Source organism: Lethenteron reissneri, chromosome 6 (genome assembly GCF_015708825.2).
Source record: "Lethenteron reissneri isolate LAM-NWPU_2019-01 chromosome 6, ASM1570882v1, whole genome shotgun sequence".
NCBI lineage: Eukaryota > Metazoa > Chordata > Hyperoartia > Petromyzontiformes > Petromyzontidae > Lethenteron > Lethenteron reissneri.
The window spans coordinates 7624013-7639891 of record NC_083784.1 but is presented as its reverse complement, the minus strand read 5'-3'; the positions used below and the strand labels follow the sequence as shown (position 1 = coordinate 7639891).

Here is a 15879-nt window from a genome sequence, read left to right as displayed (position 1 = left end):
GCAATTATCAATGTTGGGTATGAGTTTTTTTATAACAATTGTGAATAATTACCCCCCCCCCCAAGGCGTTATGATCGTGTACATCTACAGGAAATCCGTGAAAAGAGCTTGAAAGCTCATTGGATTCCTCCAGTATATATATAAAAAAAATCGGATTCAAGCGGTCTTTGGACGAGCAAGCACGACGTCTCTTCTTGTGAAGTCGTACTTTAGGATCAGTCCGAAACATCAGTAACAACAACAATAGCGACAACTAAATTCGGAGCATCATAAATGTCCTCTCTAGGTCTGATTTTTTCTTCGAATTAAATAAAAGTTGGGAACACGTCCCCTATATCTTCGTGGTTCTTTCGGTAAAGTCACGTAGAATGGAAATAATAAAATAATAAAATAAAACATAATAACAGACAGTGTCTGTCTTCTCGACAGACCTGTTCTCCACCTGAGGACGGCTGCTTGCGTTGTGGCCGAAACGTCGTGAGAATTGTATTTTATTATGTTTCATTTTTATTATTTTATTATTTCCATTCTACGTGACTTTACCGAAAGAACCAAGAAGATGAATCCCTGCAGTCACGAAAGCTTTAAATCGAAACGTCCCCTATAGTTTGCGAGACGTAGTGTGTTGTCATTTAATGTATCCGGGCGTGGTGGCACACACGCGCAAACCAGCTCTATGGAGGCAAGGGTCGGTGGATGGCACAGATGTGTGAGCTCCCCTGAGGTACGAGGTGGCCCGGGAGGTGGCAGCACAGCAAGTGGGTTCGTGAAGCTGCCTTGTGAGTGTACTTTGCAGTGTAAATGATGACCTTTGGTCCGTACACAACGGGGTTACTCCAAATGATGTGGTTGTCTTCCACGTGTGCACAAACGGCCGTTTAAAAGGAATTGTCCAAACATTCCCATGCAGGTCCCTCCTTGAAAAGTCTTGAGACTCGTTGAGGTTTTGCAGGATAAGTAAATGAAATGACTATCATATATTAACTATAGGGGTGTCGCGGTGGCAAGATGTTAACTCTCTCTCTCACCTCGTATGCTGGAGGTCGTGGGTTCGATCCCGACCCTGACGCCTGATGTATATTTGGAGTTTGCATGTTCTCCCCGTGGTCGTGTGTATTTTCTCCAGGTCCTCTGGGTTTTCCCTCTACATTTAGAAACATGCGTTTAGAGTATTAGGCTGCTATGCATTTCCACGTGATAAGCCACTTTATTGAGCTATCATTTGTGGTCAGGCGGCTGCTGAAAGAGAGCTACTGTAGCTCAGTGCGGGCCTTGCCTGGCAAAACAAAGTTTAGTTTATGCACTCTTTCATTTAGTTAAGAGGTATGCACCATGTTCTGTTTTATTTGTTCCGTATGCTCATTAGGTCCAGTTGGTATACACGTCGGAATAAATAGCGAAGCGACGCAAACTCTCTCCTCAAGCCCTCTCGTAGCTGGCAGACCTTGACATTGGCATTTAGCTCCCGAACATTTCTGCCATACACAAGAATACAAATGAACCCCAGTGCATCTCAATGTCCCTCATTTGGCGTGACTATAATGAGTAGTCCAGTTCATTATAATAGCCTCTAAATGCTTTATTTATGTTCTCCGTGAATTGTGGGTCTACATATATTTCCGAGCACCCATTAATTAATTAGTGATATTGCCGGTTTCCCATGAATTTGTAATTGCATTTCCCCATGTGTTCATTGCATTGTGTTGGTGCTTTCGTGTACCCCAATTCTCGCATAGATCATGGTTGCTATCCGGTCAGGTGGTTTAGCGGTTGAGATAGTGGCTCGCACTCGGAAGGCGGCGAGTTCAACTCCTGTAGATTTGAAGCTTTCGTGACTGCAAGGATTCATATTCTTAGGTTTTTTCGGTAAAGTCATGTAGGTAAAAAAATTAAATTAATAAAAGTAAAATAAAATAAAAATCACGACGTTTCGGAGGCAACACAAGCTTCCGTCTTCAGGTGGAACCGTCACAGCCACGACAGCTGTATCAAGTAAATGAGAGATTACAAGAGCTACCACTCCATTATATATACGGATATATATACGGAGTGGTAGCTCTTATAATCTCTCATCTCTCATTTACTTTATACAGCTGTCGTGGCTGTGACGGTTCCACCTGAAGACGGAAGCTTGTGTTGCCTCCGAAACGTCGGGATTTTTATTTTATTTTACTTTTATTAATTTTTAATTTTTTACCTACGTGACTTTATCGGAAAAAACCTAAGAATATTCAACTCCTGTTTGTGGGCGGTGGGGGGTGGGGGGTGTTCACTCAGCCCATCATCCCTCCGGAGTTCGATTAAGTAAAATCAGTGCCACTTTGTGGAATAGTCAACAGTCGTTGTCCGGATTCTCGTGCCGGTCATAGCAACTGGGAATTACGATCATTGACTGAGGGCTGTTAACAATAGATGAGCATCTTCTTGGTTCTTTTGGTAAAGTCACGTAGAAGGGAAGTAATAAAATAATAAAAATAAAACATAATAAAATAATTCTCACGACGTTATTTTTATTATTTTATTACTTCCCTTCTACGTGACTTTACCGAAAGAACCAAGAAGATGAATCCCTGCAGTCACGAAAGCTTTAAATCGAAATAGATGAGCACTGACTCAATTACTCTTTGGTTCTTTCGGTAAAGTCACGTATAAAGAGAAAATAATAAATTAAATACTTTTTATTTTCTCTTTATACGTGACTTTACCGAAAGAACCAAAGAGTAATTCCTGCAGTCACGAAAGCTCCAAATTAAGTATGACACTGACTCAATATTCATTTGAGCAGGACATCGCTGATGTTTGAGTTTAATATCAAATCAAATATAGCATTTCCTTATAGCTGAATGTAAGCGATGTCAATTCTAACTATTCCCATCATTGGTTAGAGCCACCAATCTATCCGTTTAAGACACTGTTATGGTCAAGGGGTCCACAGAAAATAAACTTGGCTTTGCATTTCAGTCCATTCTTAGTCCAGTGACTTGGACATTCTAGTTTAAAATGTTCTTCTTTTCCAGCACCACGTATAGAAAATGACTCACCTCGATGTTGAGTGGCTGTTTTAAGTCGAGGTCACAAAACCTGCAAGCACACTGATCCAGTGGCGGCTCCTGCAAAATCTCTCAGGGGGGGCAAATGTCTGGATGATTGATAAGGATAAGGTCCACCCATGCAATGGATAAATTAACAGCTTAAGCATGTAAAGGCAACTTCACTTCTTTAATATTAATGAAAAATAAAGTGACTCTTACAATACATCTTGTTTGTTTCTATACTCACTATTAAAACAAACCACTCAAGTTTATTTTATTAAAGATTCCACTAGGTGGCAACAAATAATATTGTTGGATGAAACGTGCTTACGTATGATGACGTAAGCACGTATGATGACGTAAGCACGTTAGGGCGAGCCCTCCCGGAAGCCATAGAGAATGCATTGCAGCGTCCCCGTTCGAAAAAAAACATCTTTGAATGTAAGTCTATGGGGCCACTCGGGGCGATTCTCAGCTGGAGGGAAATCGCCCAAAAAGAGGCGGTACTCCACAGAACGTGACATGACGCTGATTGGACTATATCCAGAGGCTGCAGTGACGGCTAGCGTGACTCTGTGGTTCAATGACATTGGTGGTGCGTCGCCCAATCGCCCTAATGAAGAAACCGCCCCTGCACTGATCACCCGTCGGGTTTTAATGCAGTGCTATGTGCGTGTTGTTTCCTTGCTCATGGATTTAATTGCTGGGAATTTGCTTTTACATTGACCACTGATGTATATGTAATAAATCCTATTCAGACGACGTCTTGACTTCAGAGTTGTTTATTCGTTTCCCGTTCACAGCCTTCCACCACACCCTTGCCTCCCTCACGCTGCTGCCTGACAGCGTGAGAGAGACTGCCACGGCCCGCCACGTGGCTGGAGCGGGACCCCGGCACCAGCGTGGTTTCCCCCTTCGTTCCTCCGCACACTGACCACGTGCTGCCTTTCTCCACCCCTTATAATCCCTGGCCCACGTGATACCACGTAGCCAATCCTCAGCCACACCCCTGGAACTTTTCCGAAGATACTGTCCAGCTCAGGGGCTACGCCCCTGGCTCGACTCCCCGTTGGCTGCGGCTGAGGCCGGCAGAGCCTATCACTATCGCCCAGGTGTAACCTCACATTACATGTAGTTTTAACCCCAAAAGTGACCCTTGCGATATTTTGTGCTGCCTTTAAAAACACGTTCCTTCGGAGTGGGCAGGTAGAAACTTGGTTGGACATTGCATTCGTGCACGACAGAAAGCTCGCGGTCACGTGACACACTTCAACCAATCCGGGAGCGTACTACATGAATGGGAGGGGCTATGCACGACAGACAAATAATCCCTGGTGGGCAGTGTGGAACTGTTGTTCCTACCTGTAATACACGTACTGAACTTTCCAACACTGTTTTGAGCGGTGACGTTTGTCAATTGCTGGTTACATTCGCGCACTTGAGTAATATACCCTGTGTGTGTAATAACACTTTTTGTAACCTTGACCAGTGGCTATTAAACACTCATATTCGTGGCTCTTCTTCGATGTTTCGTAATGTCCACACATGTTGTCTGTGCGTCGTCAGTGCGGTGGTTTTAAGAGAAAATTTATCTGCGTACAGACATATCTTGAAGAGATAAAAATAGCAAAAATATGCACTATATTAATTAAAGCACGAACAACCTTCATTAGACCTCCTTTGCCAGTACCAAAATATAATAATAGTGTTTTCCCCCTTTTGTCTTTGAGCTGTACGCCTTTTGGCGTCCTCTGATCCAACACCATGTGAGACTTGGCTCTAATAAAAGTTGTCTCGGGTGTGGACCAATCAAATTCAAGGACAGTGCATACATTATCAGAGTTGTGTTTTTTTGTTTGCATTCCGACCGCAGGTATTGTGGTCAATGCAAACATGACTCCTTGTAAAAAAAGGTGTCAGTTTTGTTGCCAGATAAAAGGGTAAAAAAACAATTATCATATTTTGCTATTGGCAAAGGAGGTTCCAATGGTGTAAATGATCAGTGTGTTTTTTGTTTGCATTTTGACTGCAAGTATTGTGGTTAATGCAGACATGAATCCTTGTAAAAAGGTTTCAGTTTTGTTGCCAGAAAAAAGGGGGAAAACCCTATTATTATCACGAACAATCTCTTCAGACAAAACGCATCGCTCATAATGACAGACAAGCAGACTTGGAACTTTTCTAAGCCACGGAGGACGGCGATTCGATTGCCAAAGCTTGGGAACGCGTTAGCAAGGAGGAAGAGCACGGAGAGACGACGAACATATTGCAGCGATTAAATGAGGGCTTACGTTGAAACACACCGCTGTGCTTCGTGCTCACGGCTACCAGATCGAAAGCTTTTGTGTAACATTGGGCATTGTTTTAAGCTGCTATTCTAATCTGGTGTATGGCGGCAATGCGTTCGGGAGCAAAATACCAAAGTCGAGGTCTGCTAGCCACGACGAGAGGGCTTCAGGAGAGAGGGTTCTTCTGGCTTTGCTATTCGTCCAATGAATGCGCGCAGACTACAGCAGTTTACTATACGATCCATAGTTCTGGTCGCATGGTCACAATTGCACTACAGTGACTTGGAATTAATTTTAAATTCACGAATCAGATGTGCACATTGGCCTGTTGATGTTCTTTTGTGAAGAAATGCGATTCATAATTATTATTTATTTTCCAAAAATGTATTTCTATTTTCTTGGGCACCACTCTTGCAAATGAGGGCACCCTTCTGCCCAGATACTGGGCTCTCCTGTCCAAATGCTTAGGTGCCCTTTACATGGGAAATCTGGAAGCGGAGTTATTACTGAAAGTGTAGTGAAACACAATCCTTTTGAAGACATTGCCTCACGTACAAAGAGATCGAGAGGCTATATGATAAAGGGATGTGGCACCACAATGAAGAACTGCAGGGACGAGACTACAAACTCGTAGTGCCGAATATTGACAGCACCACTGAGTGGACAGCGCACCACTCCTAGAGCTCGTGGGTGTGACGTGGAGTGCGATGGGCTGACAGGGGCAGTTAACGGACAGCCACGAGGCTACCAGTTGAAGCAATTAAGGGAGTTTAAGAACAAAAAAAGGGGTGAAATTGCAGTTGAAGTTAAGTCTGGAGAGGAGGGGGAGTGGCGGGGTTGTGAGAGCTGTATGTGAAGTTATTGAATGCATATGAAGTATAAGAGTAAAAGTAACCACGTTACTAATTATTATTCTTGGATCTTTCGGTAAAGTCACGTAGAAGACTTTACCGAAAGATCCAAGAATATGAATCCCTGCAGTCACGAAAGCTTTAAATCGATATTTAACGTTATTAAGTGTTCCAATTATGGAGCCGTATATTTTTATTAAATTGTGTTATCCATTTGGGGGTCAAACATACACAATTGCCAGAGTATTTTCTTACTGTTCATGTAGTCAAATTTAGGGACGCTACATTTGGTGGCAAAACTGGCTTGGAGAGGAACTGTGTGGATAAGAAATGAAAATGTTATTTTCAAAAGATTGGATGTAGCACATATCCATTTACTGTTTAGGAAATTCCACATTTCTAATACAGAGACTAAGTTCGCAACAACAAACACCCACTTTGTGAATGTGTACTAATGCAGAGACACGCATAGGAGGCGTTATCCCTCTTGTACGGGTAGGAACCTCCTGGTTACACCAGCCCACAGGGGATTATTGTGTCCGTCGTGCAAGGAGGGGCTGGGTGGGGTGGGGAGCGTGGGGAGGGGCTGGTCACCCCGTGGTGCCCTTATAAAACTCAACGTTTAACCTACTCACGCCGGCTTGTGCTCGCCCTCACAGTCGGCCATATTTGCGGAATACACCACGCCGCCGTTGACCCTGGCCATTGACCGAGCAACCCAACGTTCCTACCAGCTCCCTCTGCAGGAATGTGTTTCCGACTCTCACAACAATAGGGGATAACTCCATACCAGGTCAGGACAGCCAACATGCTTCCAGACCCAAAGCTTGAAGAGATGAAGACCACGACGCCAGCAGCATGCCGAGTTCCATTCCCGATGGTAGCAGGCCCGGACTGTGAGTCGGAGCTCGCCTTTTATTCTCCCCAGTGTGGCCAGGCTCCGCCCTCGGCCACGCCCCCTTCTGGATCCCCCAGAAGGCTCCGGGCTTGGCCCACGGGTCCAACTGGGAAAGCGGGCTGCTACCCATAATCCCATTGTCTACCAATCTCCCAGCGCCACGCGCTGGGAGATTGGTAGACAATGTTGTGGAGTGACTCATGCAGCCAGCTATGGCTGCAGGGTTTTGGTAGTACATGTTGTTTATGTCATTTATTGTGAAAATTCCGTCACAGTTCTTATGATCACTGTTTCATTGCTTTCATGGCTTTATTTTGGTTATTTCGAAAAGTGTATTGGTTTAGCCATGTTTGTTTGTTTTAGTACAGAGTTAGACTGATGGACTTAATCTAAGTTGTCTTGTGGTTGTTGTTGTTGTTGTTTGACTTGCATCCCACTGGGATTTTTGCACACAGCGTTGGTGTACGGTGTTTTTTCTGCAATATTTTGCTGTCTTTTCTTGGATTTTCTGTTTGCACTCAGTCACATATTCACTTTAAGATGTTTTTTTGTTCATGTTTTTGTTTTTTGTTTGTTGCGGTTGCACCCGATTCAAGAGCCGAATGGCTCACAGGGCTATACATAATAAATTAACTTGAACTAACTTAAACTTGAGCTACAGTGACTCATTCAATGTCACTACAAATGGGTTAACTCTGAACTGTGTTATCTCCCAGCCACGGGTCAAGGCTGCCTGGTGATGAATAATTGACAATATAATTACGAGTCACGTATGAATTAGTGTGAATTTTTAGGTTCATTAGTTACAATGTCAGAAAGCAATGCACATTGTAAACAGTCTTCTTCCTATGGCTGATATTGATGTGGAAGAACAGCTACTATAAGTTTACACTGAGGCGATTGAGCCAGATAATTGCGTCAAGAGTAGTGGAGTGTATCGATAATAGCGGAGTGTATTTTAAACAGGAATAATTAGCCATGGGCAGAAATTGGCACAACCAATAACGTGATAAGGATTTCTTTATATGACCAATAATGCTATGACCAATAATGTTAAATTGTGCTTGGCTCTTTTGCCAAAGAGGTTCTCATGAGCATGCACGAAATGATTCACCCCCATCAGCGATTCCATAAATTATCACTTTGTGTGGCCGTGATCTGATTCAGGAAATTGTGATTTTGTCTCAATTTAAACATTTCTGTTTTCTAATATTTCTATTAGTTTTCGCTTCGGTTGTAATCGTCCGGTTCGCAACCGTTAATCTAAATGTGACATCAGAATATCGTCTCCATATAATTTGCATTGATTGTATAAATTTCTTAGACTCAACATTGAACGGATCTCTCGCGATCGTAATAACTGATTTCATTCGATGACTCAGCGCACCGTTGTGTGCCTTATAATTAGAACCGTATGAAGTACAATTGTTACATTTTTATTCTCCCACCTTTACAAAAATACAGTATTTACGAATAACGTTCGTTGAAGTTCACAATCATAATTAAAGTTCTGAAAAAATAGATGTTAGTGCTTTGTAAAATGTTCGTGGATTAATTGACGGCACCGTAGTTCTCATGAAGCCACGAATTTCCAACAGCATGTGCCTTGTACGCTTTGTCGATTGTAAAGTTGTAATTAATAGACGGCTTGTGGCAGACTTATGATTCGTGAACTGCAGTTTAATAGTTTAAAAAGTCAGTGATTTACTGCTCACATGCCCACGCATTGAGACATTGGTTCTCATTTCCTTTTTACAACACTGAGCCACTGGTGGACATTCCAAATTCCTATGGCAGGGACGAGTCTATCCGTAGGGAAACGACTGTTGGCTTCCCACAAAGTGGTGGCATTTTATCGACCCCGGAGGGAGGTATGATGGGCTGAGTGAACTCCCAGGCAGAAATTCACAACCTTTCGACTGGAAGCCTCTCCTCTCTACCGCTGAGCCACCTTGGCCGGATGGAATACACCTTGTCATCTGTAATTGTACGAGTAGTCCGGTATTACTTAAGAGCCGCATGGCTCACAGGGCTATACCTAATACATGAAACTTGAAACGTGTTCCAGTTCACTGGCTAGGTGGTGTTGGTCAGAAATGCAGTGGGCCCTATGGTGTAGTGTCTTGATGAGGGAATTCTTCTGTGCCGGGTGGTGGTGGGAATCAGGTTTCAGATATGAATCTGTGTGGGTGGCTTTCCTGTAGACAGTGTCCCAACGAGCCATCAGGTCTCTTCCATTTATTGTGAAAATTCCGTCACAGTTCCTATGATTGCATTTTCATTGCTTTCATGGCTTTATTTTGGTGATTTCGAAAAGTGTATTGGTTTAGCCATGTTTGTTTGTTGTAGTACAGAGTTAGACTGATGGCCTTAATCTAAGTTGTCTTGTGGTTGTTGTTGTTGTTGTTTGACTTGGGATTTTTGCACACAGCGTTGGTGTACGGTGTTTTTTATGCAATATTTTGCTGTCTTTTTTTGGATTTTCTGTTTGCACTTAGTCACATATTCACTTTAAGATGTTTTTTTTCATGTTTTTTTGTTTGTTGTGGTTGCACCCGATTCAAGAGCCGAATGGCTCACAGGGCTATACCTAATTAATGAATTTGAACGTCTCTAACAACACAGTTGAGAAGAGGCCACGCCTAAAGGGAAAAAAAAACTATATTCTAACAACACAGTTGAGAAGAAGCCACGCCTAAAGGGAAAAAAAACTCTATTCTAACAACACAGTTTAGAAAGGGCCGCGCCTAGAGGAGAAAAAACATTTGTTCTAACGACACAATTGAGAAAGGGCCGCGCCTAGAGGGAAAAAACCTCTGCTCTGGCAAGTGCAGAGGCGACATCCCTGGCAGGCGGAACAATCCCCGTAACAAGAATGGCCCGGCAGGCGAACAGGGCGACGGAAAACAAAAAAATCGTAAGCTTCTCGGCGTCGCTACGAGCCCGCGGACACCTCGCTAGAGTTCATTAATCGGCTCTGTGCTCTCGTTTGAGTACAAAAGAGCGCCCCGGTCAACCGGACGATTTTTTACACGGGCCGCCACGTAGGCCGCGGGCTTTTTGCGGTTTTCCTAGCTTTCACCTGGGTGGCTAGGGCGGCCTTTATCCCGTACGCGTACGCTACTAAAAACAACAATTCGCCGTCTACGTAGGAACTGTCACGATTGCGCGTATTTGCAGCGTCGATCTCTTATATAACGAATACCGTCTAGCAACAATTTCGACTTGTATCGCATCTGAAATGATACGGGTCATGGATAAATTCACTTTTGGACCAAGGCCTTCTTCCCAAGCGTCGCCAGGACGCTATCCCAGCGGCGATGTCACGATCCAAAGGGGATTCCATGGCTCCATCTCCCTGTGTACACGTCCCCTGGGCCGTGTTCTCTGCCCTTGGCTGAGGCTCTCTTCATTATTCTCGACCAAGAGTTGTTCTAACTCCACCGGGGCCTCCCGTGTCGTTGTCAAGCAAGGGTCGTTGCCCGAAACGTCGCACATGATATGCCTTAGCCTTTTAAGACAGTTCTGTTGCTGTTGTATGTGCGTTGAAGTTCTTTCGCACCGTACGTAGCCAGCCGCGCTAATCTTAGGTGGGGGAGGGGGACAAACAACACAAAAAGCAGTCCTAAAGAAACGAGTGTCAATTTAAATTAATTAAAAGTGAATAGCTCCAGTGGCTTGCGAATATCGGAAGGAAGAGCGTTCCAGACGGCCGCAAAATCGCATCCGAAAGGGCGCGATGGGGCAACTGGCTATTGACGAAAGTGTCGGGTTTTTAGTTATTTGTGCTATCAAAACAGATTTTTAAAGTTAACACTGCAGTACGGCTTTACACTGCGTGCGCTGTCTATTTTGCTAATGTTACCGATGTGCAGTATGACATGGATGAACTAACAACACGGGATACCGAAGAAATAAATGGAGTAAAAGTTGAAAAGTACCCTAAGAAGTGTGGAGGGGTCATTCCCGTGAGAGTTTTTTGTTGTTGCAATAGACCACAGGATAGACTGCCTCCTCGTCGTAGGCGTTAAGGTTGTAAATAGGAGGTGAGTATTATCGCATAATAAACTAAAATATATATTTTTACGTTATATCGCTTTAACCCAAGTGATAACTGAAGTCTGGCGTTGTTACCCAGGGGGAGCAGTAAAGCGTTCACAGATTTCTATAAAACTATTTTTTATGACTTTATTTTACCAGGTAAGGCCCACTGAGCTACATAGCTCTTTTTCAAAAGCCACCTGGCCACAAATGATAGCCCAATTAAGTGACTTATGTGGAAATTTATAGCAGCCAAATACTCTGAAACGCGTGATGTTGATGCTAAATTTGGACGGAAAAACCGGAGAACCCTGGATAAAAATCCACACGAGAGAACATGCAAACTCCAAATATACAGCAGGCGTCAGAGTTGGGATCGGACCCACAACCTCCTGTATACCAGGCAAGGTAGTTAACATCTCGCCACCGTGGCACCCCATTCGTGCAAAAAAATTAACACAGGAAACCCTGGGTCTCTAGACTCTTTCAGGGGGGTCCTGCACTGTGATATGTAGTAGGTCCTTTGTAAGGTGAAGTTAGCATTTGAGCACAGGTGTCTGAGACAGATGCCAGAAATGTCGTGGCAAGACATGATAAGCCATGCATTAGACTGGAATAGAACGTGGTAGGTAGGTGTTGTCGACATGTTTTGGCAAATACGGTGTGCTCAGGAGGATGTGGAGGATGGAGGAGGTGCTGATTGCCAAGACAGATATTGGAATGGTCTCCCACGAGTCTGGCAACCAAGGGGAAGACCTAAGACCAGCTTTTGTGGGATTCTGTCAGAGCAGAGATGTTGGAGATCGCGTATCAACTGCAGCAGCTGTGGTATCTGGAAGACGGTAGAAAGCATTGGTGCGGTGTCGGTGGCATTAAAGGCATTGGCCATGATGACATATTGATCCCTTTTTTAAAGGTGCGAAGAAATCAGAGTACTCGGAGAAAACCCCGTGCATAGGAGCGAGTAGCACTCTTAAGCTCTGCACAAATAGCTTCGCTTGCGTTATTGTCATTTTGCATCCCTTTGCGCTCGGGGGTCCAGATTCATGTATATCTGATCCACCAACCCTTAGTGAACCACCACATTGTTGTCTGCAACCAGCTACAGGGCCTGTCCAGTTGGTCATGGGACTGTTTGGTTTGGGGATGAGTACACCTTTGCGTTATCGTAAAATACAAATTAAAAAAGGTGATCCCTGCTGCAAACGAGGCGAGTTCCACGATATTGACATATTTCAGACACCTCAAAGTTGTCGGTCGTCATTAGTATACTCGTGAAGTAATTTTTACTTGGCATAATTCGGCAGCAGTAGATAGCTCCTGGCTGATGACGATGATGCCATTTAGAAAGTGTCCCCCTTCCCGTTTGTTTTTATAGGAATTAGGATGATTTTTTTAATGTTTGACTGTGAGGTTTCTGAATTTGTGAAACTGCCAATGAGTCACTGGGCGATGCTTAAATGCCACATTATTTGTGGTAGGGGCCACTGATTCTATAGGATGACTCCTGGTGACTCATTACAATATTTTATTTATTTTATAAATCCTCAGATGATGGCCTGGGTCAATCCCACAACTGGGATTTGAACGCGCAACCTTTGTTAATTGCATTTTAATGTATCTCAGTGAGCCAATACACTGCTTTTAACACACTGGTATCAATTAATGGAGTGCATTGATTTCCAATATGTTTATAAATACAAATTGGATTTGTTAAGCATTAAAATGCAGCTGGATCTCAGTAAACTATTTTCAGTTTCATTTGGAAGGTTACATTGCTGCATCTATGACAACTGGTGCTAATGTCACTTGAAGGTAATGAAAAACTAAATATTATTTTCAAAGGGTGGGCGTTTAATCGGCATGAATAAAAAACGTCATGGTATAGACTGAAATTAACCAAATTCCATTCTGTGAAGATGATACAGTGTGGGATTTTGGGGATCACTAGTGACTTCACGTTTTGAATATTGCAATGCATTTTGATTGTTTTCATTGGGGTCTGGTCTATTCCACAAACACGGTCCTTTCACACTGACGGTCAAGTTCAAAGTGGCTCCCTGCTGAAATCACCAAATGGGGAGGTACTCATCTCCCATTAGCAGCCCTCAGTCAGTGGTGGAAATTCCACTTCACCATGATGAAGGCCGGTCTCTCATAGGGCAACCAATCAATGTTTGTATGTTGAACTTCTGTTGCACCGTATGTAGCCAACTATGCTACAGTATTGCCTCGTTATTCGTGAGGGATACGTTCCGGAGGTGTTCGTGAATAGAAAATTTCGTGGGTAATGATATTGGCCTATGAATACCTTTTTTAAATCCTTTATATTAAGTTCGCTTGCTTGCTTGCGTGCTTGCATGCTTGCTTGCTTGCTTACGGCCATGCAAATCTTTCGGTTGTTTTTTAACCCACTTCCCGTGATCCAATCGAGCTGACATTTTGCACACAGACTCGTTTTGCGTGACAATTAATTTTCGTTAAAAAATTTTGCCAAAATTTTACACTGTTTAGGGAATTTTTTAATATATTTAATTACCAATTGCTTAATGCTGGCAGACAATCATCTGACCCATAGGTGGCAGCCATCTCAAGCCAGAGGACGAGAGGACTCTAGCCGCCACGCATATAAAGGATTTAGAGTGAAAAACTTTGTTTTTACGGGTAAATTTTTTTATCATTCATTCATCGCGCATAGTCAGCGAAGGGCTGTTGCGCTAAACGTGTGACCTCTTCCGACAGCGTTCGCATGAACTGCTCTTGGCTGCCATCGAGTGATTTGTTTGATCCATGGATCACTGGGGGGCGCCATTCCTTTGAGGGTCGCAGTCCACCTCGAACATCGACCGCCAACTGAAGTGCGCAATTTGCCGAAGTTTGCGCATCAAGAGGGGGCGACGTGTCCAAAAAGTGACTGCCATCTCCCTCGTACTAATCTTTCAGTCGCTGAGAAACTAGTCGCAGATGCAATGGTGACATTTCTGACGAAGTCGAACCATCCGATGCCAAGAAGGCGTCTTTGGCAACGCATGTGGAAGGTGCGGGCAGCCGATCCAAATCGGCCTGAAGCAATGTCCAGGCCTCCCCACCATACCGCAAAACTGACAAAATACCACACTGGTAGACCCAATTTTGGACCAAATGCGGTTCAGACCATTATTCCTGAGGCCAAGCCAATCAGCGCATGACATCAAGTCTCCATCAGTACATGGGTTTTCTTTTCATTAAAGTACCTTGAATAAATACGTAAATAAACTCTTAAATACATAAAAAATATAATCACACAACAACATGAACATTGGTTATCATAAACATAAAGTCAATAAATATTAAGTTATTAAATAAGTGTTTATAAATTAACTTATCTTAAATTATGATGATGCTTGACATTATAACTTTATCCCATCACTTTTAGTCCATGGGCCCATAACAAAGTTACTGGTAATAATTGTGTGCATGTTATGAAAGTTTACAATTAATAGAAGCAAAATATTTAAAAAATAAAAAAATTGACAAACTGAACAAAAAAAAATATTTTTGCCTGTCGTACCTGGCCTTAACTAATCATCTTAACAGGTACATTAACAATACATGGAGGGTAAAGTCAGTACTTCAGATATCTTTACTGAACAGAAATAATACAGAACCACCACGTCACCTGCCAGTAAGTGATCATGAGCAAACAAGCTGCTAGAAACAGAAGGAAAAGAGATAGCGCCAATCTATTCCAATCTTAACTAAGTCACTGAAATTGAAGAACAAGCGTGAATAAATGCAAGAATATGTATGACATACATGCCTTGGGGACAAACATCCATTTTGTAAATTATTTATTGTCTTAATTAACAGCAGAGGTATTGGAATGTTTTATTTGTAACGTCCGGGCAAATGGGCGTGATTGCGATAGGTGCAAAAACAGGTTTCCTGCGAGAAAAATGTAACAGCTGTTCATTTGGAAAGGTTATCGCGTATTATTCTACTTCTGTTGGTGTAACAAATAAAATGGCACCATTGAAGCTTTGCCACCTTGGGTGGTACCGATATCTCAAGAGCCGAATGGCTCACAGGGCTATACCAAATAAATGAAACTTTAACTGAAATCTGGTCTCGCCCAAGATAATTATTTATCTTGTCATTTTATCTCATCACTTTCTCGCATCACATTCTCTCTCATCGCTTAATCTCATTACTGTATTTCTTTCGATGCAGCCGGGTAGAGTTCCCTATGCGATTCGCAGATAGCCAAAAAAAAATGGAATTCTGTGTTCCCAAAAAGTGGTACTTAGTAATTTTCGATGGAATGATATGCTCAGTTGATCCCTGAAATTGAAACCTGCCAGTTGTGAGCCAAGCACTTTACCAAATTGCCATTCTGTTAAAATTATATTTAAAAAAAGAATACACTTTTTATTTTTCCAGGTGAGACTCACTGAGCTGTATAGCTTTTTTTCAGAAGCGACCTGGAAATTCATAGCAGCCAAATACTCTAAATGCACGTTTCTAAATGTGGAGGGAAAAAACTGGGGGACCTGTAGAAAAATCCACGCGATCACAGGGAAAACATGCAAACCCCAAATATACAGGCGTCAGGATCGGGATGGAACCCACGACCTCCTGCATACCAGGCGAGGTAGTTAACATCTCACCACCGTGGCCCCTCCCCCCATTCTACTAAATGAAGTCTAAACTTCTTAAACTCCATACAGTATTTAAGTGCTCGCCACATACCCAATGTTCCGTTGCCGCGTATGTCTATTTGTGTGGAATGT

General features: G+C 43.0%; 1 protein-coding gene across 1 annotated transcript in view; it reads left to right on the top strand.

Annotated features, from left to right (window-relative positions):
• Positions 1 to 9882: 9882 nt before the first annotated feature.
• Positions 9883 to 15879, top strand: part of TRAPPC3 (trafficking protein particle complex subunit 3) — a 31900-nt gene continuing 25903 nt past the window's right edge. The window contains exon 1 of the mRNA XM_061571273.1: positions 9883 to 9986. Within this exon, the coding sequence (XP_061427257.1) occupies positions 9945 to 9986 (42 nt within the window). The 5' untranslated portion in view covers positions 9883 to 9944. The remainder of the gene's footprint in view (positions 9987 to 15879) is intronic.